The 25824-nt window shown below is 43.4% G+C and overlaps 1 protein-coding gene across 1 annotated transcript; it reads left to right on the top strand.

Annotated features, from left to right (window-relative positions):
- Positions 1 to 13787: 13787 nt before the first annotated feature.
- Positions 13788 to 25420, top strand: LOC143152594 (uncharacterized). Its single transcript, XM_076322892.1, has 11 exons — positions 13788 to 13848; positions 21086 to 21297; positions 21818 to 21858; positions 22719 to 22823; positions 23007 to 23202; positions 23785 to 24134; positions 24214 to 24382; positions 24451 to 24525; positions 24774 to 24923; positions 25041 to 25205; positions 25313 to 25420. The coding sequence occupies exons 1-11, from the start codon at positions 13788 to 13790 to the stop codon at positions 25418 to 25420; spliced, it is 1632 nt and encodes a 543-aa protein (XP_076179007.1).
- Positions 25421 to 25824: the final 404 nt, after the last annotated feature.

Below are 25824 nucleotides of genomic sequence, written 5' to 3'. Positions count from 1 at the left end.
AGGACGAGATCGTTGTTTAAATAGCCAAAGAGACACGAGGACCGGCGCAGACGTGAAAAGATGGAGGAGAGCACCTGGAGGATAAAATCCGGGGGAAGAAGAGCGTAAAGTAGCATCGACCCGGGGTGAAAAAGGTGAACGATGAAGATTCGCGGAGGACGGATGAGGTGACCCGGGAGAGAGGTACTCGACGGAGTCCAACGTAGTCTCTTGGATCGATACGAACGGCGCGCGCTGTGTCCCCGTCCGCCATTGGTCATAGCAAAACCTAGACGTGCCCGGTTTTCTCCTTTCCTCTCTCTTGTCCTCTTCACCCTGTTCACCCTCTTCCGTCCAGCCACCCCCTGGACTCTATCTATATCCAGTCGACCTAGCCTCGCTCACTCTTCCCCCTTTTAACTCCTGTCTACTTTATCCTTCTCGCGGACTCGACTCGGCTAGACTCCCCTCCGTCTCTCTCTCCCATCGCCCCCTCTTCCGCTCGAGTCTCCGGTTCCCTCCTTCTAGCTTCTCCTACACTTTTGCCTGCTTTTTTTCCCGCACACCGCGTCTCCAGTTGCCACACTATTAAAACATCGAGTGTGCCTACCGGTGATCACCGATACGTCGCCGATCGAACGGTCCACGTTGAGATCGGTGGTCTTGAAACCGACGAGACCGGTTCATTTTATTTTCTATTCGGTGCAGGTCGAGCGAAACGAGACATCACGAGGCACCTGGCCGTACAATATCGTCGATTGGAAAGTTATCCGATACTTAATTGTTCGATTCTCTATGCATCGCACGGTGTGTTAAAACTTGTGTAATCCCGGAGGATAATACCATTGCCCCGTATCGGTGATAATACTCTGTGAGTTACTTTGTCCGCTGACACTATGTTAGAAATCGAAGCATCATCGAGGAAAGGGTTTGATGAAGAAACGAACGGTTGAGTAACGCGAAACACCTGCATCCATAGACTTTACGAATTAACCGTACAAAGAATAATATTGGAAGACCACTGAGAATTTTTAAATCGATTAGAAATCAAATTATACCGGGTGTTTAACAAGTAGATCCACCAATACGATGGATTTTTTGAAATTTTGTTTACCAGCAAGAAATAAAACATAATACACGACACTTGAACTGAAAAAGTTGAAAAGTCATCGTCGTACGCTCGGTTGGTATATTCTCACGCGATCGAGAGTCACAGGAAGACGTAACTTTGAATATGAAACGTAACGACGATGCTTACACTTTTATTTGTTGTAATCTGTTTCGTTCTACTTAGATCGTCTCGTAAGTTTGCGCTGCGGATGTGTTTATATTCTTTACGAGGTGACTTATATGCACAAGACGACGAGCAACCGAGGTGGCTAAATTTACAAGATCTAGTCGGATCTCGAGCAGGCATTCGACATTCCAAACCCATCCAGAGATATTTGAAAAAAAAAAAAATAAATAAATAAATAAAAATGCTACGAAAGCTGGATGCACGAGTACGCCAACTCACGGAATGCAATCGTCTTGATTGCGTGGCAACGTGCGTATCCTTGTTCGTACGCAACGAAAAAAGAACCAATTGTCCGAGCATTTCGTAACTGAAAATGAAAAGTAAATTTTACACAATTCTCAAGGAAAACGGACTTAAACCAAGAAAGAAAATCCACCGCAACACATTGTAAAACCAGATCTACACTCTCGCAAAGTTTCGCGCATTTTTTTTTTTAAATCATCGACGAATTTGATTTTTCGAATTAGGCGAACTAAACGCACAATTAATCCAAACCTGCGCAATTGGAAAGGTCGAAAGAAGCCATAGCAGCGTTCAAGACTCTCGAATCGAAACACAACTTTTTATGTAATTAAAAAGTTGTTTATTCATTTTTCGAAATTTTGATTCGGATAGGAATTTCAGTCCCATAATACGGATCGCGCAAGAAGTAATACTAAATAATATTTCCACAAAAGATTATAAGAATATTGTAACCGCGCAATATCTTTACCCAAAAGATGCGTCCAATATTTTTATTTACACGAAAAGTTCAAGTTTTATCCGTGACTTGAAACGTAAATTCTAATAAAAAAATGTCACGGTCCTGTTGGACGGACGATCGATCGGCACGCGAAAGGGACTCGTGGATACGATAGACGAGCGAACGCATACGAAAACGCGAGGATTACGTTAGCATCGACCTCGATCCTTAATGGCGGAGGTGAACGGGACAATCCCACGATGACTGTCAACGACGCGGCGCAGCTTGTAAAGAGACGACGTCGGTTGCGTAGACGACGCGCGCAGGCACCGGTCGGAAACGACTTTTGAATATGGATGAGCCGAGGCACAGGAGCGGACACAGTCTCATGCTCGCTACGCGGAGACATAATTGCCTTAATTAACGCTAATATGTTAAGTCGCGCTGGTTTCTTTTGTTCATCGCCGTGCTGCGAGCCGGCGAGGACGTTCAGGTATCGCGAGGCAACCGGTGAACGCGACTAGACGTGATTCCTGTCGGTAACTAGGCTATCCTTATGAGATATCGACGTCTACGTTCAGATCTTTGGATAACAGATCGTTCTAATTGCCATAGAAATGGTAATCGGGTGTGTGTCGTGCGGAATCGCGGCGCGGGGGAATTCACCGAGCATCTGAGCGAATGGAGAACAGACTCCTCTTGTACGGTCATTTTCTGAACAGTTTTCAAGGTCACCGGTGTATCCTCCTTCGACTTCTCGTAGGAGACACGGTGTATTCGAAGGGACGTGAACAACGACCTTGAACTCCATCGAAATTACCAAATCTTTTTCTTAGAAAAGTCTTGGAAGGGTTAGGTTATCGTTGCAGTCTACTTTTAGGCAATTGTACATAGCTTTACCATATTATATTTATCAATGAATGGATTTACCGATCAGTCGCAATGGTTCCAACTACTTTTGCAAAGAAATTTATTTTAATATTCCACAGCACTTTTTTTCGAAGAGGTTACGAATCTTTCTATTCTACACGTGGTATCAATTCGATAAATTTCCGCTTTTCCTCACCGATTTTCCTCGGGTACGAGATGTATTTTAATATAACGGAATCTGTGCGTTAATTCTAGCGGTAAGTATTCAAAATGCAGTTCTAAGAGGACGATGCGTTTTCTAATTGCGAGACGATCAACGACGGTGTTCGTGATGCGGTGTTAATTGTTTCTGCCGCGATACCGATGCGTAATAAGCTCTAATTCTCTCGGAATGGTAGATCCGCGACGGTACGGATTTTTCTTCAACTTTCCTTCTGACTTTGCGCAACGACGTCGTAAAACATTCACACCGATTACCATAACGATTCGATGGTAAACAGACCTTGCGAATTGTCAACGAACGCGATTACTTACGCTCGCAAATCATCGTTCCTTATCGAAGAAAAGAGACTCGAAGGATAACGTGGTCACACTATACGCACGGCTGAATGCATATTAATATCTGCTATAAAATTCCAGAAAAAAAAAACCTCTACTTTCGCGTAAAAGAGTATCGGTGACCTTGAACACTCTAGAGGGAAAAAATAACCTCGAAGAGTCGTACTAACCAATCCTCTAGATTTCTATTACAAAATTCGCACCAATCAAAGGGACTTCTTACACAAGGTGTTCATTAACCAATCCTCTAGACATCCTTACTACGTTAACTCTAAATCACTATCGTTTTCAAGCCTCAACCGGAGCAAATGTCCCTGAACAGAAACCCAACGTTAACGTTCGAAATCTTCCTAAAAGTCTAAGATACGTGTACAAAAAGTATAATAAAAACACAAAAGTATAATTTACACCTACAACCCCTTTCAGTAGGTTCCTACATCGAACTGTGCCAATTCGTGTCAACATGGACATCTGCATCGCTATATTTCTACGTTCCTCCGTAACTGTTCTTCCTCCGTTCCAGTGGTTCGCGAAAGTAAAAAAATCCCTCATCGAATCTACCCCTACGTTCTACCTCCACGTTCCTCCACAACAGTACTTCGTCTGTTCCAGTGGTTAAAAAAAATCCATCGTCGAGTGTAGCCACCGTGGGTTAACATCGACGCACTCGGGACCTCTGGCCGATATTCGACGTCTCCTAGTGGTTAATCTCGAAAGAATATAATCGGTGTATCGTCCAGGTAAAGAACGCATACGGTTCCACATGCGTGGACCAAGGTGCAAAGCAGCGGGGAACCGTCGAGCTCATCCGGCCGCCACGAATCCGCGACATCGTTCGAGGGTACCGAGGCGTGCCAAAGGGTAAGGAAGCGGGCAGACCGGAGCAGAGGACGATTCTTCTTCTTCATCGGGGTGCCTCGAACTGCGGTTGGAGAATGCAGATACATAAATTCATGAGCGGAGTAACAACCGGTGACGCCACGCTAGCTTCCGTGCCGCGGCGAGGAGGCACGGTCGCGCGGCGGCAATCGTATTCATGAACCGACACGGTAATTAGGGACACTAGCTCGCCTCGCAGCCGGAAGTCGCCGCGAGAGAATCCTCCCTCCGCGGCCTACGTGGAACACCGCCGGAAATACTTATGCATTCCGTTCGTTTCGTAAGAAAACGCGAGCACTCCGGATCGCTCGAGACACCGCTCCGCCGCGCGACCGTCTGCGCCACACCGCTCCGCACCGCTCCGTGCCCCGAAAGTTCGATAAACTCTCCGCGATCCTGGCGGACAGACAGAGAAACGGGAGAGTCGAACGCGGAAAGAGCTCCGGGGAAAGTACACTCGGGGGCAAAAAAAAAGAAGAAAAAAGAAACAAGAAAAAAACGAAGAAGAAGGAAATAAAAGAATCTGGAACGCTCCGGAGAAGAAGAAGTGGAAGAGGAAGAAGAAAAATGTTTCCTCGTTTCCGCGATAAGATACAAAAGTGCTCCGTGTTCGTGGATTTTCCCACGAAGAAAGTGATTTTCTGCTTTACGTGGATACTTGACCAACTATTTCGGTAGCAACGCTGACTACCATTACCACGGATACTCAACGAACCATTTACGATACCAAGGGTAACCACGATCGTTCGTCGATACTCGTTTGAATCCTTTCGGTGGCAACTGTGACTACGATTATCGATGGTTATTCGTTCGAATCCTTTCGATGGCAACGGTGACTACGATAACCAATGAACGATCATTCGAACCCTTTCGATACCAACGATAACTATCGTCATCGAGGAGCGCGATCCCGGGGTGCACGATCCCGATCGAATCGGTGCGATCGTCTTCGATCGCGAATCATCGATCGGCCAGCTTTTTCGCGCGGCGAACCACCACCGTGGTTTCAATTTTCAACGCGATATCCACAACTCGAGCGATTCGAAGTCTAAGACCGACATCGAGAGCGGTACCCGCGATCACCTCGGCTGGATCATCGAGGCAAGGTTCCCCTCTCCCCCTGTGAATCTCCCGCTCGCTGGCGCGCGGAAACAACGCGCGAATTCCAATTTAATCCGACGAATCAGCGTCCCGTTAGGCAGTCTCGGAAGAGCTTTTTAATTCGATAACGGGGCGCGCTGGTTCGCTTAGAAAGGAGGATGATCGTGGGACGTTGGGCGAACGACGCTACGTACGTACGTACGTACATAGCTACGTACGTATAGGAGAGTATTATATGGGTGGAAGCCAATTATTCGTGCGGCTGACCCTGAAGGCAATGATAACTGCGGGCGGCGCATAATTTTGAGCACCACGAGTCCGCCGCCGCCGCCGCCGCCGCCGCCGCCACCGCCGCCGCGGCAGTACGTAACTCCGCCGGCCTTATAATGAAGATATAACCGAGAGCCGACTGCCGAGACATCTTTACGTCCGCGAATGCTTGGCTTGTTACTCGCTTACGATCCCGTGGAGGCTGCGATACACCGAACGAACGGTTCCCGTCCTTCTCCATCGTTCGACGTACGCGTCCTCCGTCGAATAGCGGGGGCCGTTCGATTGCCCCCCGTACCCCCACCCACCCATCGCATTCGTTTCGCGGGTTCCCGGGTAATTTCATCGCGGAGCCATTCGAACCACCTCGAACAGCGACGAGGAAAAAATTACAAAGGCGGAGATCGTCGAAGATCGGTAGCAACGACGAGAGGCACGAGAAATTAGGGACGGAGTGGAAAGAACCTGGCGATCGAGGTTTTTCATTTCTCGAATCGGAACGTTGAAGGATCGTTTTTGGCGATGATCGATTCCGGTGTTTACCGTGGAGACATTCGAACCGTCTCGACCAGCGGCGAGGAAAAAATTACAAAGGCGAACGAAGATAGTCGGGGATCGGTTGCTTCGACGGGAGGCTCGAGAAATTGTGGATAGAGAGAACAAATGGAAAGATCGAAAATCGTCCAGCGATAAATACCTGTACAAAGAGGACGTAACGTCGAGCCATTTTGAAAACATCCGGTCCTTGAAAATCACAGCTTAACGTTTCATTCGTTCGAAACTTGGAACTTGACGCTCCATAAAAATCTATATCGTTTCGTGGTGTTTCTCAAGGAAGGGATAACTCTCCCTAAACGTGCTCTATCGAGCAACGTTTTCTGTCCCGAGCACAGACGACTCGAAACGATCGAAAAATCACGGACGTCTCGCAGCATCTTGATCCCTATCCGCGTCTCTCAGCGTTCGTTCTACGTGACGTTGTTGTTGATCAAAACAGACGAGCAATAAACGACCGCCGCCATTGCCAGAACGTTTAAACGCTCGTCGATGACTGTCCTCGGGATCGGCGATCGATACGACCTTTGGCTCCGCGACTGTTAAACGCGCATCACCGGCGAGTAGAGGATGGTTAACCGGCCGGGCTGGCTTTCGTTCCCGAGTTTATGCCACGCTGACGCGTAAACGCTCAATAATGCATAAGAAAAAGAGGGAGATTTATGTTGATCCGCCGCGCGTCCGTACGCGGGACGAGATAATTGTTTGAGGTGGCCGCGGTGAAAGGGAGCGACGTGGAATTGATATCGCGTTATTGAGGCTGTTGCGGATTTTTTTCACCGGTGGTGATTTATGGTCCTATGATTGTTGCGTTTCGTCATTATGCAACCGATTATTACGCTCGCGTCGGGGCAATTTAGGGTCCTGTTTGTTGGACAGTTACGAAGAGATACACCGGGATAGACTGTACGCGTCGATGGGAACGTAATTCCTTTATTTGTTACGTTTGTTTCGTGTGTAGACGGTTGGCGATTTAACGATTCACGGTTCGAAATAATATTTCGCGAACAACGCTAATTTTTCTTGGGACGTTGAGTGTCGTTTTTGTGGCGAACGACACGTTTAAACGGCGAACTTGACCTTCTCGGTTGCAAATCTCGGTTGAATAACCACCCACTGTTCGTCGCCCTGTGAAAGTTAACCCTGTAAGTGCTGTGGACGCATATATGCGTCGATAGTTCACACCAATAGTTTTCTCCAAACGCATATACACGTTCACAGCACTCAAACGGTCGCTCGCTTTACCAACAGAGTTCTGATACAATGTACCGATGATTTTGGATGGTTCTCCGGTTCGGTCAACCGTCCACTGTTCGTCACCCTGTAGAACCACCGTACGAATGCAAGAATGCGGGGTGGCGATATGAAAAAGAAAAAAAAGATCGCATCTCCTGTTCCCATTTCGCTCGGCGTCTCTTCGACAAATAAATGTTATTCGATATTCCGCGCGTGTGTACCTGTTTCGCGGCCCCGCCGACAGATTTTCATTTACGGATTGCGGAGCGTTATCCGAGAGAGGGGTGCAAAGGGGTAGGAGGGATTTAAAACCGACGCGGTATCGCTGTATCAGCGTCGGGGCCACGAACCGTTCGCGGCGTTCATTTCAATACGCCTCTAATTGAACGCTGTTCAATATTGACGAGTTAAACAATTGTCTTTGGAAAACTGAATCGGCCGCGTAACCGTTAACCATCCCTCTTGCACGCGATCCCATAATAATTCGCGTCGTACACACACAACGTACACAGGGGAGGGAAAATCCCGCCGTGTAAATTTCTCGGGGGTGAGCTGGTGCAAATGAAAAATATTAAATACTCGCCTGTCGTTCGCTACCATTCGCCGGGAGAACAAACTCGCGCCGTATGAATATCGCGTTTCGCATTTCGCGTTACGTTCGATCGCCAATCTCGATTATGTGGAAAATTCTAGCGAATTTTGTTCCTTTCGAAAAGAAGGCAACAGAGATGTTTTCTTTCCGGTAAAAACTTCTTTGTAGATTCGTCACAAATTTCCCCACACACCCAAGATCCATTATCCCAAAGTTTGTCAAAGTTTGTCAAAGTTTGTCAAAGTTTGTCAAAGTTTGTCAAAGTTAGTCAAAGTTAGTCAAAGTTAACCAAAGGTAATCAAAGTTAGTCAAAGTTATTCAAAGATTATCGAAGTTAGTCAAAGTTAACCAAAGGTATTCAAAGTTAGTCAAAGTTTGAGAGAGTTTATCAAAGTTAGTCAAAGTTAGTCAAAGTTAACCAAAGGTAATCAAAGTTAGTCAAAGTTATTCAAAGTTTGTCAAAGTTAGTCAAAGTTAACCAAAGGTAATCAAAGTTAGTCAAAGTTTGAGAGAGTTTACCAAAGTTGGTAAAAGTTTGTGAAAGTTTGGGGGCAACGCGCGTGTATCTATATCTGTTCCGTGGTTTTTGGTATCCTCCCGTCTCGCGTATGTGTACCGGTCACCCTTAACGCGTTCAAGGGTTAAGTCCCGGCAGCATCTCGGTGGCCAGGTTTCGCCGAGTCGTGCGTCTCCTTCGTGTCCGTGGTCTCCTCCTCTTCCGTTCTCCCCTCGTTTTGCTCTCATCCCGTTCATCTTGCACCGGCCAACAACCTGGCCTGACGGCTGCGCGTAAAATTGGCCGGAACGCATTTTTCCATTAGGCCGGTACCCGAGCCACGTTACAAATTATAGGTGTACTCTTGTTGGAGAGCCCGATGAAACGAGGGAACCGATATGCACTTGGCGTTTTCCTCCCCCTGCGAGTCGAACGACCCACGAACGACGCTTCCGACGATCGTGTTATTGGCGATGGCGAGGGGTCCACGCGGCAAAAACCACCGACGCCAGATTTTGCTCGGAATTAACGCTCGACCTCGTGGCCTCCAACTTGCTCGTGTCTCGGGACGGATGATTAATCGCGTCGATGAAAGTAGAACGAAATGTTGGTGGACTTTTTCACGTGGCAACGTGTTCGACCGCGGCGAATGTAAAGATAATGAATGGTTGGAACGATGAGACAAGTCGGACGAGACGCGTACAGAGTGTGTTTCGCCCGATTCGGACCCGTATCACCCGATGACACGGATTCGTGTCGTGCTAGGTGCTCGTGCCTCGATACCTGCTACCCCTTCTACTCGGGTGTCTAGTCCACGGGATGGTAAATGCCATTCGACCTATTGGAAAAATTCTCACTCGCGAATAGAAATAACGAAACGTCTACTCTTGGATTAACGGGAGACCGCGTTCGATATTGGAATTCACTGCCGATCGTGTCTCATCCTCAATTTGTACGTCATTGAAACGCTAAGCGGTCGATTGATTTGTGCAGCGAAAAGAGCTAGAGTTTAGCACCGATGTGAATAGACGGGTTGCGCAACCTCTTAAAGTAGATTCCTATTCGAGACGTTGAATTACTTGTAAATTATTTTTGTAAAATTAATGGTATTTCTAATACAGATTCGAGCGACAACCTAGCACGCTCTAAAGGAGAAAGTTAAAAAATTTGGGTACCTTTGGCACCTAATGTAAATAATAAATAATAACTGTAAGTGCGCAAAAACAGCTCATTAAATCTATGAAAATTTTACTAAATCGTAACACCGATTCTCGACAATAACCGTTATCACACCGTGATTTCCCTTTTCCCTGCGACTTGCCCAATATAGCCACTAGTAGCAGTACATCGGAGTAAAAGCGAACCAGTTGCGTCACAAGCTAACGCAAATGGACGGTTCTCCTTTTCCCTGTAACCGTTCAGCTTGTACGATAACAGGCAACTTCTGACGCGTGTACGATTGGTTTTCCACTTTTAGAAAAGCTTTCAGTGCAATCGTGCACCGATCTGACCCGATCTCGGGTCGGTGGACCGCGAACGTGTTAACAGCCTCGGCCAATTAATCGGATAATCGTAAAATCGAGCGATACGATCCATCGAGGAGTATCTCGAGTTGCGTGCTTCCGCGCGAAACAGAAACGCAATTGAATCGGACGTCGCGCAATCAGTCAGGGACGCAATGAAATCACTTATCGTTAGAGTCGACGTAAATGTCGCTGTTAAATTACAATTTAATGCCGGCGGTGAGTCACGAGCGCCGCGGACCCCGAGCGACCGATGGATCGGTTCGCGCGGATTCCGCGGAAAAGCGGCAAATGCGATTTTAATGTCAAGCGGCCCGTATTTTCCACGGGCGTGTCTCTAACGACCCGGCTCCGATCGCCCGCGGCCACTTTTGCCATTTTGTAACGTTATATTCGTCCGTGGCTGCGGTATTCACCGCTACACCGCGGTGTACATCTATTATAAATACGAGGTGACCCAGGCCGGCACGAATCGCGTAACGCAAGAGAGGTCCACTTTGAAACGGAATTCCAGAATTCCGTTTGCTTGGCCGGCTTGAAAGTGGCCACGGATTTCAGCTCGTCCGAGTTCAAATGAAATATTTGCGAAAGCGGTACGAGTGGATTCGAAACGCAGCCATCGTCTACGCTCAAGATTTACCAAAGTATTCGAACTATCGCCTTTTACTCTACGGACAAGAATATTGTCGTCGTTGTCGTTGTTGTCGTTGCAGTGGTCTCTGACGACCGAGGATACTTTCCTAGATCGACGATATTGAATTTTGAAACAAGTTAGGCAATGTTAGAATTTCGGATCTCGATTAAACTTCTCAATTTATGCCAACTGATGACAATAGTGAACCGATCATATTTCTCTTCTTTTCGAATCGTGAACCGTTCAATTTTACAGCCACCGATCGCCAGAGATATCCGCGTTGAACGTTCGATACCTTTCTGGAAGCGGAGTAAATTATATCGGGTTCGTTTTAACATCCGTACGAACCGACTCGACGCAATTCTATTTCTTTGGTATCTAACCACACGTCTAACACGTAGCAATCTATCCTCGTCTGTCCGTTATTTTTCCCGAAGAAATCGTCACACGGTACTCGCTCCTGTATCCGGCGAAAGAAAATGGTCGTGGAACGACCATGAACGATCAGGAATTACCACTTTCACATGAAAGTAATAAACAGTGGTACACGTCGGAGTTCGCTCCTCTTAATGCGCAATCCGTTTCCCTAACCCGCAACCAGGCACTGGATACTTCTCCAATTTCCTCCAGATGACGGTCTACAATTCCGCGAAACGTATCGAGCCTACCCGAGATCCAATCTGTGACTAATTTCCAAGATGACTCGCGTACTTTCCCAACGCGAAAGTAACTACGGATTTATGGACGAGGTTGATACACACCCAACTCCGTTGAAATTAAAAAACGGTTCTTAAAGTGTCCCTCCGGTGTTCCTTCTCTTTCGAACGACTCCGATATCACCCGTGAGCAGTATATCGAAATTAAAAGACAGTTCGTAAAACGACGCGGTCCCCTCGTTCTCTTGGAAACTTTCTCGTCCCGACACCGTTAATGCATCGGCCGCTCGGACGAGGGGGGGTGAGGAAAAGCTTAGTACCAGGCTTTTTGACGTAGATGGCGACCCACGCCTAATTTCGAGACTCACCGACTTGTTTATTGTCGAATCCTTTTAGCCGGTTATAGGGCGGCCAGCCCGTAAGAAGTTCCATCGGAAAAGAAACCGTCGAAGGAAAAAAGGGGGACGGAAAGATTTCGTCATTAACGCGACCGAGAACACCCTAACGAGGCGGGACGCGGTTCGTTCGCTTAGAATCCAACCGGGATCGTTACCGTTTTAACGCGTGGACTCCCCTTAAATCAGTGGCACTCTGTACACGGCTTGGCTCTCGCTTTTAGACCTCCCTCGAACTCGTATTTTCATTCCCGTGTCATTAACGCGAGCCGCGTTTGTAATCGCTGCGGTAAAATTGCGTTAAGCTTGGTCCGGAGTTGCTTTATTAATCGTAAAAAGAAAAAAAGGAATACACGGTTGGGTGTGTTTATCGATTTGAGAACCTCTCGCTCGTAGTCGCTGGATAAACGTCGTTCCGTTGGTAGTAGAGTAGTTCGAAACGCGTATCTTACGTACATCTATCGAGTGGCTCAAACACGCACCACTTAATCGATGGATTCAATCGACTCCGAACACGTATCTCATCTAGGTCTACCGAGTAAGCTGGATACGTATTTCACCAATGCTTACCAATTATGGTAGCTTGCTAACAACTCAAAGTATCTGCGTCCTGCGCGTACCGAGTAGCTCAGAGTACGTGTCCCATTAACGTCTACCGATTAGGTTGAACTATATACTCCCCGTAATTGATGATTTCTAGCAACTTAAAGTGTATACCGGATTTATATCTACCTAGTAGCTCAGAGTCTAGATCTAATCAACGTTTACCGATTGAAAAATGAAAATATATAATTTTTTTCAACATGGAATTGCACGATTCTTTTTACCGGTATCAATTTCTCGGAATATTAGGGTAGAATGTTTAAAAAATCAGTATTTCTTTTACGCGTCTCGAAATATTCTTTACAAGCTGCATATTTTATTTGATTAAAAAAGATATTAAAAGTTCCGTCTTCGCATAGTAGTAAACACTTCGTAATACTTTTTTACGCGTGAAGATCCGAGAAATTCGGTCGAGTAAAAAAGAATATTCAGTTTAGTAAAAAAAGTGCATTAGCATCTTTCGGATGCATCGTTGCACTTGTAAGAAAAAGGTTTAACTCTTCCCTCTAGATATACTTTTCTACCTCTCTTCAAATTCGAGATACAATCGGTTCCAATCGCACAGTGCACTCTACACACCTCCGTCTAATTGATCAATTCTAAGAACCGCAACCACACACCGTGTCTACATCTACCGAGTAACTCGAAGTGCATACGTACCTCTACCGAGTAACTTGGAGTGCATACGCACCTCTACCGAGTAGATTAAACTATCTACCCTACCTGTATCCACCAATTAGGTCGAAAATGTACTTCGTAGAATCTTTGTAGACGAATTGGAGAAACTCTGCTCCAAAATTGTCGCTATAAAGAATGTCTACATCTACCGAATAGATTAAACTACCTACCCTAACTGTACCCACCAATTGAGTTAAAAGTGTACTTCGTAGAATCTTTGTAGACAAATTCGAGGAACTCTGCTCCAAAATTGTCGCTATAAAGAGTGTCTACATCTACCGAGTAGATTAAACTACCTACCCTAACTGTACCCACCAATTGAGTTAAAAGTGTACTTCGTAGAATCTTTGTAGACAAATTCGAGGAACTCTGCTCCAAAATTGTCACTATAAAGAATGTCTACATCTACCGAGTAGATTAAACTACCTACCCTAACTGTACCCACCAATTGAGTTAAAAGTGTACCTCGTAGAATCTTTGTAGACGAATTGGAGGAACTCTTCTCCAGAACTATCGGAATAAAGATTGTCTACGGAACTGTTCGTAGAAGAGTTAAAAATTTCGAATAATACACGAGCACCCGGAGTTCAGAGGAGGATACGATAAGTACGGTACCGAAATGCAAGGGCAGTCGTGTTACCACGAGACCCGCCTCTACCTTAAACGCGAATCGAACGCGGAAGGGGTCGATCTCGTTTGCAATTATCCGGGCCAGCTCGCGTAAAAGAGGGCCCAGCCTACCGTCGAACCGTGACCGCTTTGTTATTGTTGCAGAAAACCGAGATGAGCTCACCGGGCCAGGAGGGAGCGTTCGTGAACGCGCAAGAAGCGCTCCTCACCGCTGGTAAGTGTATCTAATTACCCTTGCCGTTTACGTCAACGATTTCCAGTGATTTACGGCGAAATTGTACCGACGACCTTCGGTCCAGCGAGTCTACGGTTCCGGGAGGGCTGGAAGGGTCGAGGGGAGGGGGAAGGGGAACGAATCGGCTAAGCGGTCCGCGGCTAAAAAACGCTAAAGGATTCGGTCATTTATCACGGCGCCGCTGCCCCCGGGGCACCACGGGAACGAAAAGGGGAGGAATATAATCCGCTGGACAGACTAATCGCGGACTAACTATCCACATATTATCTACAATAATTCCATGGTGCCGTGGCGAGAGGGTTGAGAAAGGGAGATGGTCCTGGGCTCACCAGAGCAGCGTAGCGAAACGAGAAATCGAGACGACGGTTCCACGGCGACACGTCGACGATGCCGAATCGTTCATCTCGACGAAAGGATAAATTATTTTACCCGTCGTTGCGCCAAGAGATCGCAACGAGCGATCGATGGGGGAAATTCGAACGTCTTCGATCGTCTTGGTCACTTCGAAATGATGAGTAGTTGTTAGCTCGATGAGGTGCAAAAGTTATCGAAGAACACCTCTGATGTGTGTTCGAATATTATTATCAAAGTTTGCCAGTGGTTACAGAGAAGAGATACGTAGGTCGGAATGATAAATGTTAGGTCCAGATCGAAATTAACGGTCGTCGATGAAATAAAATCAAGTACAGTTTGGTATACGTATCGAAGAATAAAATATATTCTTATCGATGATCTCAAATTGGAGAAATAACGCGCGAACGATGCAGTTGGGTGTCGTAACGAGGCGAAAATAAAAATTAAAAAAACGCGGGAGAAACACTAATGAAACGTACATATACCTATCGAATAATATTGTTAAAAGTAAAACTGGAGACGTTCGAAAGGAAACGAGATTTTACGAAACTCGCAGTTTCCAATAATATTCGACGCACGGTTCCGTTCTAAAATGTATCGAAAATTTTTAAGCCGGAGCTTCCGGCGGCCATCGCAACGCGCAAGTCCAATTAAGCGCATTTGCAACACCGAAACCCGCACACAACGGAACGACGATCGCGCGAACTAGGCTAGCGCAACGAAACGGTGAGGAAGAGGAGGGCCGGGGGTATTTTGTTTCTTTTTCTTTTTTAATAAAGAAAGCCCCGAATATTCCGCCTATCAATTCAGTCTGGGATCAATTTACAGAGTGCACGTTACGTTTCGGTCAGCGAAACGGTGGTTCGGAATCGCGCCGGGTTATTTTTGCAGGCTGCGGTCTGCGTTACCTGCCCGCGTAAATATACAAGCCGGTCCGCTGCAATTTTGAGGCCTGTCGCGCGTAAATAAAGCGTACTCGACCGTGGAAATTAATTAGTGTACCAAGGGCCAAAGTGTAGGGAAAATTCACCGCCGTCGACATTTAATTGACAAACAAATTTCATTAGTCGCTCGACGTCACGTGTAAGTTGTAACGTGTATAATTAGCGATAGTTTGGTGAACAGGAACTCGATCGTTTTGTTACTCAATCGACGCAGATCCGACACATACGTAACACAGACGCGTCGTCGAATCCTCGGTAGTGCCTTTCGTAGAATTTTTCGACATTCTTTTCACTTTCGAACCGATTCTCGGTTATTTATAAATTGGAACGCGACCCTTTCAAGCGTTCAATGAAATTTCAACGCGAGTTTGTCACAATGGCATTGTCGTTTCTGGAATAATAGAGATACAATTTTTCGAGCGAGATAGGATACAGCCTTGACTGTTGGCATACGAGACTTCTATCTTGAACGATTGTACTTCGCTCTACCAGACACGTCTACCTTCTTTCACGACACCTAACCCTCATCGAGGAATTATTTCGTACTGTTGGAATGAATGCAACAACGATCTTAAGGATGCCAGATGTCGATTTTTGGGACTGTCTCCGTATTGGCGCGTGAGGGTCGTCCGCCACGCGGTCAACGGTTTGGCCGTTTACGTTTTTGTTTTTCCTACCAGTCGAGTTCCAGGTCCAGAGTCACGAAGACATATCACATTGTACTCCTCGAGTCCCTACATTGTATTCTTGTGTGTACGGGAACTATACTACTAGATACGCGAGATCCCTGCATATCATAATAAACTACTTATTATAATCTGAACTTTCCAACAGGTTATGGGCCCAGGGCTAGTGTATAGTGACTAAGGTGTTTATAAAGTCAGTACAAATTTTTTGTGTGTGTGTGATATAAAAGTGAATCAAGTCAAAATGTCTGGTGTAAGTAGTGTTTTCTCAATCCAGAAACTAAACGGTGGGAATTATTCGGTATGGAGTTATAAATTGGAACTGCTGCTGATTAAAGAAAAATTGTGGAATGTGATAGCAGAAGAGAAACCTGAACCAGCGACCGTTGCGTGGACGCAGAAGGACAATGAAGCACGTGCCACAATTGGTCTCTTAGTTGAAGACACTCAGTTGCAACACATAAGGAATGCGAAAACCGCACGTGAAGCATGGGAGTCACTAAAGGATTACCACCAAAAGTCGACCTTAACAAGTAAGGTTCTGTTGTTAAAGCGACTGTGCCGAACGGTAATGAAAGAAGATGGTGACATGGAGCAACACATTACCATAATGTCAGGGTACATAAATGACTTAACGGCTCTCGGACAAAACCTACCAGATAATTTAATGGCGGCAATGCTATTGGGAAGTCTCCCTGAATCTTACGAAACGTTGGTTACAGCCCTTGAAAGCAGACCGGAAAACGATTTCACTTTGAAACTCGTAAAGGGAAAACTAATAGACGAGTTCAAAAGGCGTAAAGGGGCAAAGGACACAAGGGAGAATGCACAAGGTGCCGAAACGGCAATGAAAACAGATTTTGGATGCAGAAGCGGTGCCCAATCAAGGAGAACCTGTTATTTTTGTAAGAAGCCGGGGCATTACAAAAGTGACTGTACAAAATACAAGTCCTGGAAAAATAAGCAAGGAAAAGCCAATACAGTATCGGAAGGAAAATCTTCAAACGATATAAGTTTTTATGCAAAGGTTTCGACGGATAATCCAGAAGAAACGTGCTCAAAAGCCGAAACTAAAGAAAATGCGAGACCTCACATTTGGATCATTGATTCCGGTGCAACTAGCCACATGTCAGCGTCAAAGGAATTCTTTCAAGAATTGGACACAAAGAGGCAAGGCCACGTGCGCCTTGCAGACGAAAGCAAAGTGGTCAAAGTGCATGGGATCGGATCGGGAACAATTAAATGTGGAGTGGACGCAGAAAAAGTTTTGGAAGTGAAAGTGACTAACGTGCTTTACGTTCCGTCACTCGGGTCTAATTTATTGTCGGTCAAAAGGCTAACCGAAAAAGGTTTCAGGTTGACTTTCGTTAAAGAAGACTGCACAATTTCAAAAGATGGGAAACTTTTAGCAAGAGCCACGACATCTGGAAACCTTTACCAGCTAAATGTAGTCGAAGAGGCACATGTCGCAAGCGGAAACAGTAACACTGGGCACACCGAAAATTGCCAGCATACCTGGCATCGACGGTTTGGTCATCGGGACCCAAGTGCAGTAAAAGAGCTTAGCGAAAAAAGGTTAGCTAAAGGTATAAGGGTAATCAGCTGTGGACAACGCATAACTTGCGAGTGTTGCATCATTGGCAAAATGTCGCGTATACCGTTTCCGAAAGAATCAAGGAACAGATCAAATGCAATTTTGGATCTTATTCATACTGATGTTTGCGGACCTATGCAAACAGTAACACCGGGCAATAAAAGGTACATTCTGACCATCATTGACGATTACTCCCGCTATACGAATATTCATCTTCTTGACCATAAAAATGAAGCTGCAGAACGCATCAAGGAATTTGTGGAAATGACGAAGACGCAGTTTCAGAAAAAGCCGAAGAAGATACGGTCAGATAGAGGAAGGGAGTACGTAAATGAATATCTGCAAAAATACTTGAGAAAGGAAGGGATTCAAGTACAATATACCGCTGCTTATTCACCGCAACAAAATGGTGTTGCAGAACGAAAGAACAGATCCTTATTAGAAATGGCAAGATGTATGTTGTTGGACGCGAAATTAGCAAAAAAATATTGGGGAGAGGCGATAAACACCGCGAATTATTTGCAAAATCGCCTACCAACAAAAGCCATAAGAAAGACCCCGTATGAGCTATGGCATTCAAGAAAACCAGACGTCAGAAACTTACATATATTCGGATGCAATGCGTATATCTACGTCCATAAGGAACAGCGAAAGAAGCTAGATAACAAAGCTGAAAAATACACCTTCGTTGGTTATTCGGAGGAATCAAAAGCCTACAGATTATTGGACACAGAAACAAGTAAAATCAAAATTAGCCGTGACGTGATATTTTTAGACAAAGTGGATGAAGATAGATCAATTCGTACGGATAATGATGAGATCACGTTTCCATCGAAGGCGAGCCACAACGAAGAGAACCAAGGAAGCTCAAGCGATGAACGGTCCGAAGAAGAATTGCCATCAGAAGAACCAAGAATTGAAGATTCTGTGCGAAATAGACAATCAGAGAGGAAAAACCGTGGTGTGCCACCGGATAGGTACATGGCTTCTCTGAATACAGTTACAGTTGAAGAAAATGAGCCAAGGAACGCGAAACAGGCATTATCAGGACCCAACAAGGACAAATGGAAAAGGGCCATGGACGAAGAAGATGGCTATCGAAGGAATACAACCATCTATGAGGACAACCAAAGTTGCTTAAAGCTTGTGTGTAGTGACAAGTTTAATAATCGAACTAAACATATAGACACTAAGTTTCATTACATAAAAGATGTGCATAGTCAGGGAATCGTGAACTACGAATATTGTCCCACAGAACGAATGTTAGCGGATATGTTAACAAAACCTTTAGGCAAAGTGAAGTTAAAGTTTTTCATTAATAAGTGCGGACTGTTTTAGTTCTTTAAAGTAAATAAGAATGATCATTGTTGAGGAAGGGTGTTGGAATGAATGCAACAACGATCTTAAGGATGCCAGATGTCGATTTTTGGGACTGTCTCCGTATTGGCGCGTGAGGGTCGTCCGCCACGCGGTCAACGGTTTGGCCGTTTACGTTTTTGTTTTTCCTACCAGTCGAGTTCCAGGTCCAGAGTCACGAAGACATATCACATTGTACTCCTCGAGTCCCTACATTGTATTCTTGTGTGTACGGGAACTATACTACTAGATACGCGAGATCCCTGCATATCATAATAAACTACTTATTATAATCTGAACTTTCCAACACGTACACCTACAATTAATTTTATACTTCGCTCTATCAAACGCGTCTACCTCTTGCCACGACACGTAACCCTCGTCGAGGAATTATTTCGTAGACCTAGAATTAATTTTATACTTCGCTCTGCCAGACACGTCTACCCTTTTTCACGACACATAACACTTATCGAGGAATTATTTCGCGGACCTAGAATTAATTCTATGCTTCGCTCCACCGGACACTTCTACCTCTCGCGACTCAGAGCGATCCAGAGACTGAAACATTCTCGAAGGAATTATTTCGTAAAACTAGAACGTCTCGAGGATAACGATCCGGCGATATAACGATCATCGATCGAACGAGGGATGTATTGGTTAAAGAATCGTACGCTTCGAGGAATCGTAGAACTCGCTGGCAAGCTGTAAGATCCTCGATGTTGAGAAGGACGACAATCGGGGACATATGGAGAGGATCGTTGCAGAGCTACGCGTTAGGGTACACACGTAACGCCTTCAAATTACAGTGTGGTCGAGGTCCATCCATCACAACCGGGCCCATGGGACTCACGGGTCTCTGCGCACCGCCCCAGCGTTTAAGTCGTTAGCAATTTCCTGCACGGGACTATTTTCGGGCCCAAATTCCATATGGCCCGATAATATCCGATAATACGTCCGCGCGGGAGATCGGAGGATGGATCCGAAGACTTGTCTCGTCGATAGTCCGCTCGATCGGATTATCCGTTCGGACCCCCCTCTTTTGTAGAAATTTCCGACTGTATCTTTTACGATGTCGGTTCCCGGTTCCGCTCCGACTGGAGACGCTCCCTGCCTCCGATCACTGTAATTTCGGAGGAATCCCCTTTGTTTAAGTAATGCTCCTCTAGAAATTGTATAGAGGCACCACTCCGCGGACGTGTATCGGTTCTAATTTTCAATTACTCGCGACGAAGGGAAAATAGAAGCTTTCCTGTATGCAAACGAGTTCTCGGTGGACGAGAACGGGATTCGAGTAGAACAACTGATGGAGATATCGGGGAGGACGTCCTGTAAATATTGCTCCTATGAATTATAAATATTGCACTCCACTGGGGGTTCTTTTTTTTTCTTCAAGGCTCGAGAATTATTCTCTTGCAATCGTAAATGTCGTTTGATTCGTAAGAGATGTGAAGGGGATATATGTTTCTAGCGATTGAATTAATAGCAATTTAAATAGCAATTGAAATAATTTCAGGTTCGGTAATAGTGTTTTATGTCGACACTTTGGTGGAAGCGATATTGTAGGAATTTATTAGTAGTGATCTGGTACTCCGATATTAAAACTCGAGTATTCTAGAGTTTCGATAATTACTTAGTAATTATTTACAATAGTATTGGGTATTCCAATACTGTATTTCGATACTATTATCGTAATTCCAATTTTAGTATCGATACTTTAATACTTACATTGTTTGATATACCCTTTGGTTTTTGTTTACGATGTATTTCTAAGTGGTTATCTTTGCAATTGTTAAAAAATCGTCTAAAAATGCTTTTAGGGACCATTCTGTTTATCTGTCAACGATCAGAAATATATAATTACTTGCACGACCCCAATTATTGGTGTTACTTCTAGATTTTGTTGTAAATAGCCCTTACCACATTTCAGACATTTTTATATTTTTCAATGATCGTTTTACGCGTTTGATTTTCATGCGATATCGACTTACCGACTTGGTGAATGAAACAGCCGAAGAAGAAAGGTACACCTGCACCAGGTGGCAGTAGCTCACGGATCACCTGCGCGCAAGGAACTCTTCCGATAACAATTCTGAAATAAAAACGAATGCGTTGCAATATTAACTGAAAATCGAATCACGAGAAAATAAGAAATAAGTTCTTAGTCAAGAACTTATCTAACGTATCAACCTTGCCATTTCTTCGAATAACCATGGATCGAAGAATTGTTTTTAAGAGACGCGTTACCATAAAAATTGTTACGATAAATGTAACATTTTTTTTAGTTAAGAAAATCGATACCGAAACGAAGGCTACTTTCACACAGACATCCGCCACGGTACTCCTCCAGCCGAACGAACAAATCTTGCAAATAAATGAGAAAAAGTCGAACGTGAATGTTTATTTGGAACAAAAAAAATCGTCAACATTTTGGAGCATCGACGAGGATCCCGCGCCCCAATGGCTGATCGAGGAAGCTCTCAACAGGGACACCGAGGTAAATAAAATACATTAGAATAATTCGTACGATCGTAATTCTATTTTAATTATAATAACAAGAAGGTGTATCATTGCAGAAAAAATAAATGCATACAAGTTTCGTACAAACACCGAGACATTTATTTTTTTACCAATAATATACGTCTCTGTTACCGCTGTGAACCGATTGAAACAGAATTTCAAGTATACGAAGCACCGCTGATAAACTGAAACCGAATAAATAAAAATTTATGCACGGAATAATATTCAATATATTTAGACTTTTGAAAGCTACCCTTCGATTTGCCAATCTTCCAAAATTTCGACACTCGAACAGCGCACACGCGGTGTATTCTTTTCAAGAAATTCGCCCATCAACGATCATTAAATCAAATATCGAGGTTCGAAAATGTTTAATCGAAGCAGCCGGTAATCTTTCAAAAGTCGAATTAGCGAAATTGAATTGGACATAGTTAACGTTAATTTTCCATTTTTCTACGGCACGCAATATCGACGTCGAATCGAATCAGCACAGCGAGCGATGGACAAAGGGTGAAGTACCGTCGAACAGGGAGACCGAGTGAGTTCGCAGTGAATAAAAGCTTCGAGCGTTTTTTAATCGGAAAAAGTCTGGTAATTTTTCATCCGTCGGAAATTCGCGGAAAATATGCCGATATGATTGTTGCTGGATTAATGAAATTTCAACGCGGAAGAGTGTACATTGTACGTTGAAAAGTATGTTCAATGATAAAATGGAATTTACAAAACTATCCGATAAAATTCCGACACGTAAACGCATCATGCTGGCCGGTGCGCGTCGGGCATTTTCAGCCCTTCGTTTCGTGAATTTTCAAAATAATAAGACCGATGAATCCCATGTCAAACGTAACCGAATATCGTACAATGATAACGACGGACAATATTGTTCGTAAGTTTACTAGAACAAATATCGTATCGAATAGAAATTAATCGTAACAACATCGATCCAACAACCGCAATGTGTATCTTGCAAATTTATATTGGAACGTGTCGGATGTGAAATTTGTTCGTACAAATCGGTAGAAAAATGAACGTAGAAATTACTTGTTAATTTGTATACCGATTTAACGTTAAAATAGACTCACTCTATAGACTTGCAACTTTCCTTCTAAATCCTATCTTAAAGGCCCGAAAACTATTGACAAGTTCTTTCGTAAAAATAATACTTCGATATAATATAAGATGAATTATATTTCCTTGAGAACAAATGCAATATGTAATAAGATCGCTAGTTTAAGAACTTCTGATCATGAAACTTGGTTTCTGCTTAAGGTCCTTTTCCGATAAATTGACAATTATTTTTCAGTATATTAAGAAATATACTATTTAATATTTAAAAAATGAAAGAAAATTTTTTGTAATTTAATTCGCAATTTAAAAGTAGATCCGATGTAACATTAGGTACGAAACAATCATATCGGACCTCGAGGCACAACTCGTTCGCGCGAAAGCAGACCTCAGCGAAGCTTTAAGGTTGAAATTGCTCGCGAAGGAAAAATATAAAAGGTGAATAACTTTAAGTTTAAACGTAATTCTGTAGCCTTGTCGAAAACTGTTGGATCGTTAAATATCGAAAACTGATATCTCCATAGACAGTTTGACATTTTGAAGTTTAAAGGTAATTGAGTAGTCTTAAATTCAAAGGAAAATTCTTGAATGGTTAAATATTAGGATACCATTTTCCCATAGATGCTTGGAAAATGTGAAGGCAGAAGCTCGCAAGGAACACGAAAAATTACAAGAGAGAATCGTGCATATATGCACGTCCGTCTTGGAAAATTTCGGTCCCCGCGCGATGGCTGAGAAAGGAGGAAACAATTACTATATCAAGAGCCATAAACGTTTAAAGTCGCACGAAAAAATTTCGAGTAAACTTCACAAAAAGGTGAACGACGACGTATAAAATGGCTATGAAACAAATTGTACATGAATAATACGAACTGAATATAGTACGTAGCTAATTATACGGTGAATTCGTTATCATTAAACTGCAAATTGTACGCGTTTATGGCGCTGCTTGCAAATATAAAAAATATTAGCTAGACGTATGCAGAATACATGCAGTTATGCAAAATGAAATATTGACCCATTAACTGCTGCGGTCGAGTATACCAATATCGACATCTACCAAACAGTAACAATATTATTCTAGACCTTCTAGTTAAATAAAACACAAGATATATATATATATATATTTTTTTTTTCGGCTGCCATGGACAATTCTATCAGATTCTTTACTTCTTTATTAATTTCAATCTCTTGGTTCAGTAAAAACGCATTACTATTATTACTATTACTATTACTATTACTATTACTATTACTATTACTATTACTATTACTATTACTATTACCATTATTACTATTACTATTATTTCCCATATTGCGCGTTTCAAATGGTACACCGAGTAGGTACAAAATACTCGTACGGGATAACCGTGATAGACAAGGTTCGTTTCGATTTTGTCAGCTGCGGATGGCAGTAGCGAGATCGAACAAATTGAAACGGGAATTGGCGACGGCGAGGCGTGCACTGGAAATCAAATCGAAGAAATACGAAACGATCAACAAGTGCTTCGACAGGCTGAAGCAAGAGATGGATACAGCCGAGGTCAATCTGAACAAACTCATATCCGAGAACCTCGCGTTGAGGAAGTGTATGGACGACACGCGGGAATGGATGGACCGCAATACGGTGAAAGAGCACCACGAGAAAGCAAACGCGATGCACTCTCGAGACGTGCAGAGGAACAGGGAACTATCGAACATGAAGAAGAAGAACGAGGAGGACTTTGCAACTATCGCTCAACTTCGTAACAAGTGAGCGACCCTTTAAGAGAGGTATCCAATGAAACAATTCTACCGTACCTTGCCTTAATTAACCATTCGATCGATTCAGACTTCTGCGATCGGAATCAGCGAACGCCAACAAAGGATTTTTATTGAACAGTTACAAAAGTCAGCTCGCAGAACTGAACAAGGAAAAGAATCAACTGACGTCGAAAATCAGTAGCTTGGAGAACGAGATCACCGCCACGAAGAGCAATAATTCACAATTAAAAGCGAAAGTATATATATATTCTTGGTATGTAGGTTTTTAATTGGTTCACTCTTATCGATTAAACTTGTCCGACAGATTTCGGTTTTGAATACTGAGAAGAATAAATTGTTATCCGACAACGAGAAGTCGAAGATGGACATCGCGGAGAAGGTAAGAAGGTATCTTAAGATTTATAGAAAATGAAGGAACCTTTTTGGAATCTATACTAAATATCGTTTAGAATACTAAATTTTATTATATTTAAAATATGACACAGAATGTACGCGTCAAAGGTTTCTTTCATGGTGAATCCTATTCGTTCAAGATAATTTCGCCCAAGAAAGTGGAACGAATAGGACTCGAAGTTAATTCCAGATAAATGTAACATAGTAATTCATAATTTATCGATTCGTTTGTAGAAAGAGATGAAGTGTAATAAAAAGTGCGAGGAAACGGTACAGCAGGAAGTTAATCTTGTCAAAGCCGACTACGAGGAAACGATTAAAACCATGAAAATAAAAGTATTCGTTGCAGAGAATCAAAATATCGAATACTCGAAAGCGATAAAGGTACCATTGAATTGTACAGGGTTAATTCGTAAATATTTATGTAAAATGGGAGAAATACGTTCAAAAATTTCATTTCCTTACCAACGAATTTATTTACCCTATATTATTTTGAATCAGGATTTTTTAAAGAAAGTTTACAATCATCAAAGCGATCAAGAGATACAAAGGAGTCGAAAAGAGGACGAAGCTAGCGAAAAAGAGGCTCAAGAAACTGCGTGTAATATTTTAAACATGACACCGGAAGAATTGACCGGCTTTATCAATGAAAAAGCTTCCAATACGGTAATTTATTACTAACGATTGACACTCTAACTTATCGGTATTTCTTCTTTTATAAAAGAACTGCAAATTTGTTAATAGAATTTTGTTTCTCTCTGATCTTCTCATAGATTAACTCTTGGATATTTGAGTTGAACCGGATACTCCAAAAAAATAATTTCTCCAAAAATTTGTCAAAGTTCTTATACAAAAAGACATTGAAAAATACGAAGACGTAACAGAGGATCGAAAGGAGAACAGTTCCATAAGTATTGTTCAAAATCGTTTAGCTGTATATTAAGAAACAAATGTACAATAAGATATTTCGACCGATTGGTTAAAAGTAACCAATTAAATACACGATTCTGACGTTTCTGCCTACGATTCTGTATAATGATTCAATGTATATCAAAATAGTATAAAAACAATTGGAAACCCTCACCTATCCTGTAAATATTTTTTTTGGTTCTCTGTACCAAAACCATGGTGAAATAAAAATTCGAGACACTTGGATTCCTTGATATTGCGCCTCGAAAATTAATATTAAAAGTTTCTGAAGGAATTCAAAGTAGGTAAGTTTCTTTAGACAATGTATTTGGTACAATGAAGGATAAATCTACTATGTTAAAATAGTAGTATCAAT

This window comes from Ptiloglossa arizonensis, chromosome 11 (genome assembly GCF_051014685.1).
Source record: "Ptiloglossa arizonensis isolate GNS036 chromosome 11, iyPtiAriz1_principal, whole genome shotgun sequence".
Classification (NCBI taxonomy): domain Eukaryota; kingdom Metazoa; phylum Arthropoda; class Insecta; order Hymenoptera; family Colletidae; genus Ptiloglossa; species Ptiloglossa arizonensis.
Note: the sequence above shows the minus strand (reverse complement) of the source record. Positions and strands in the feature narration are given on the sequence as shown.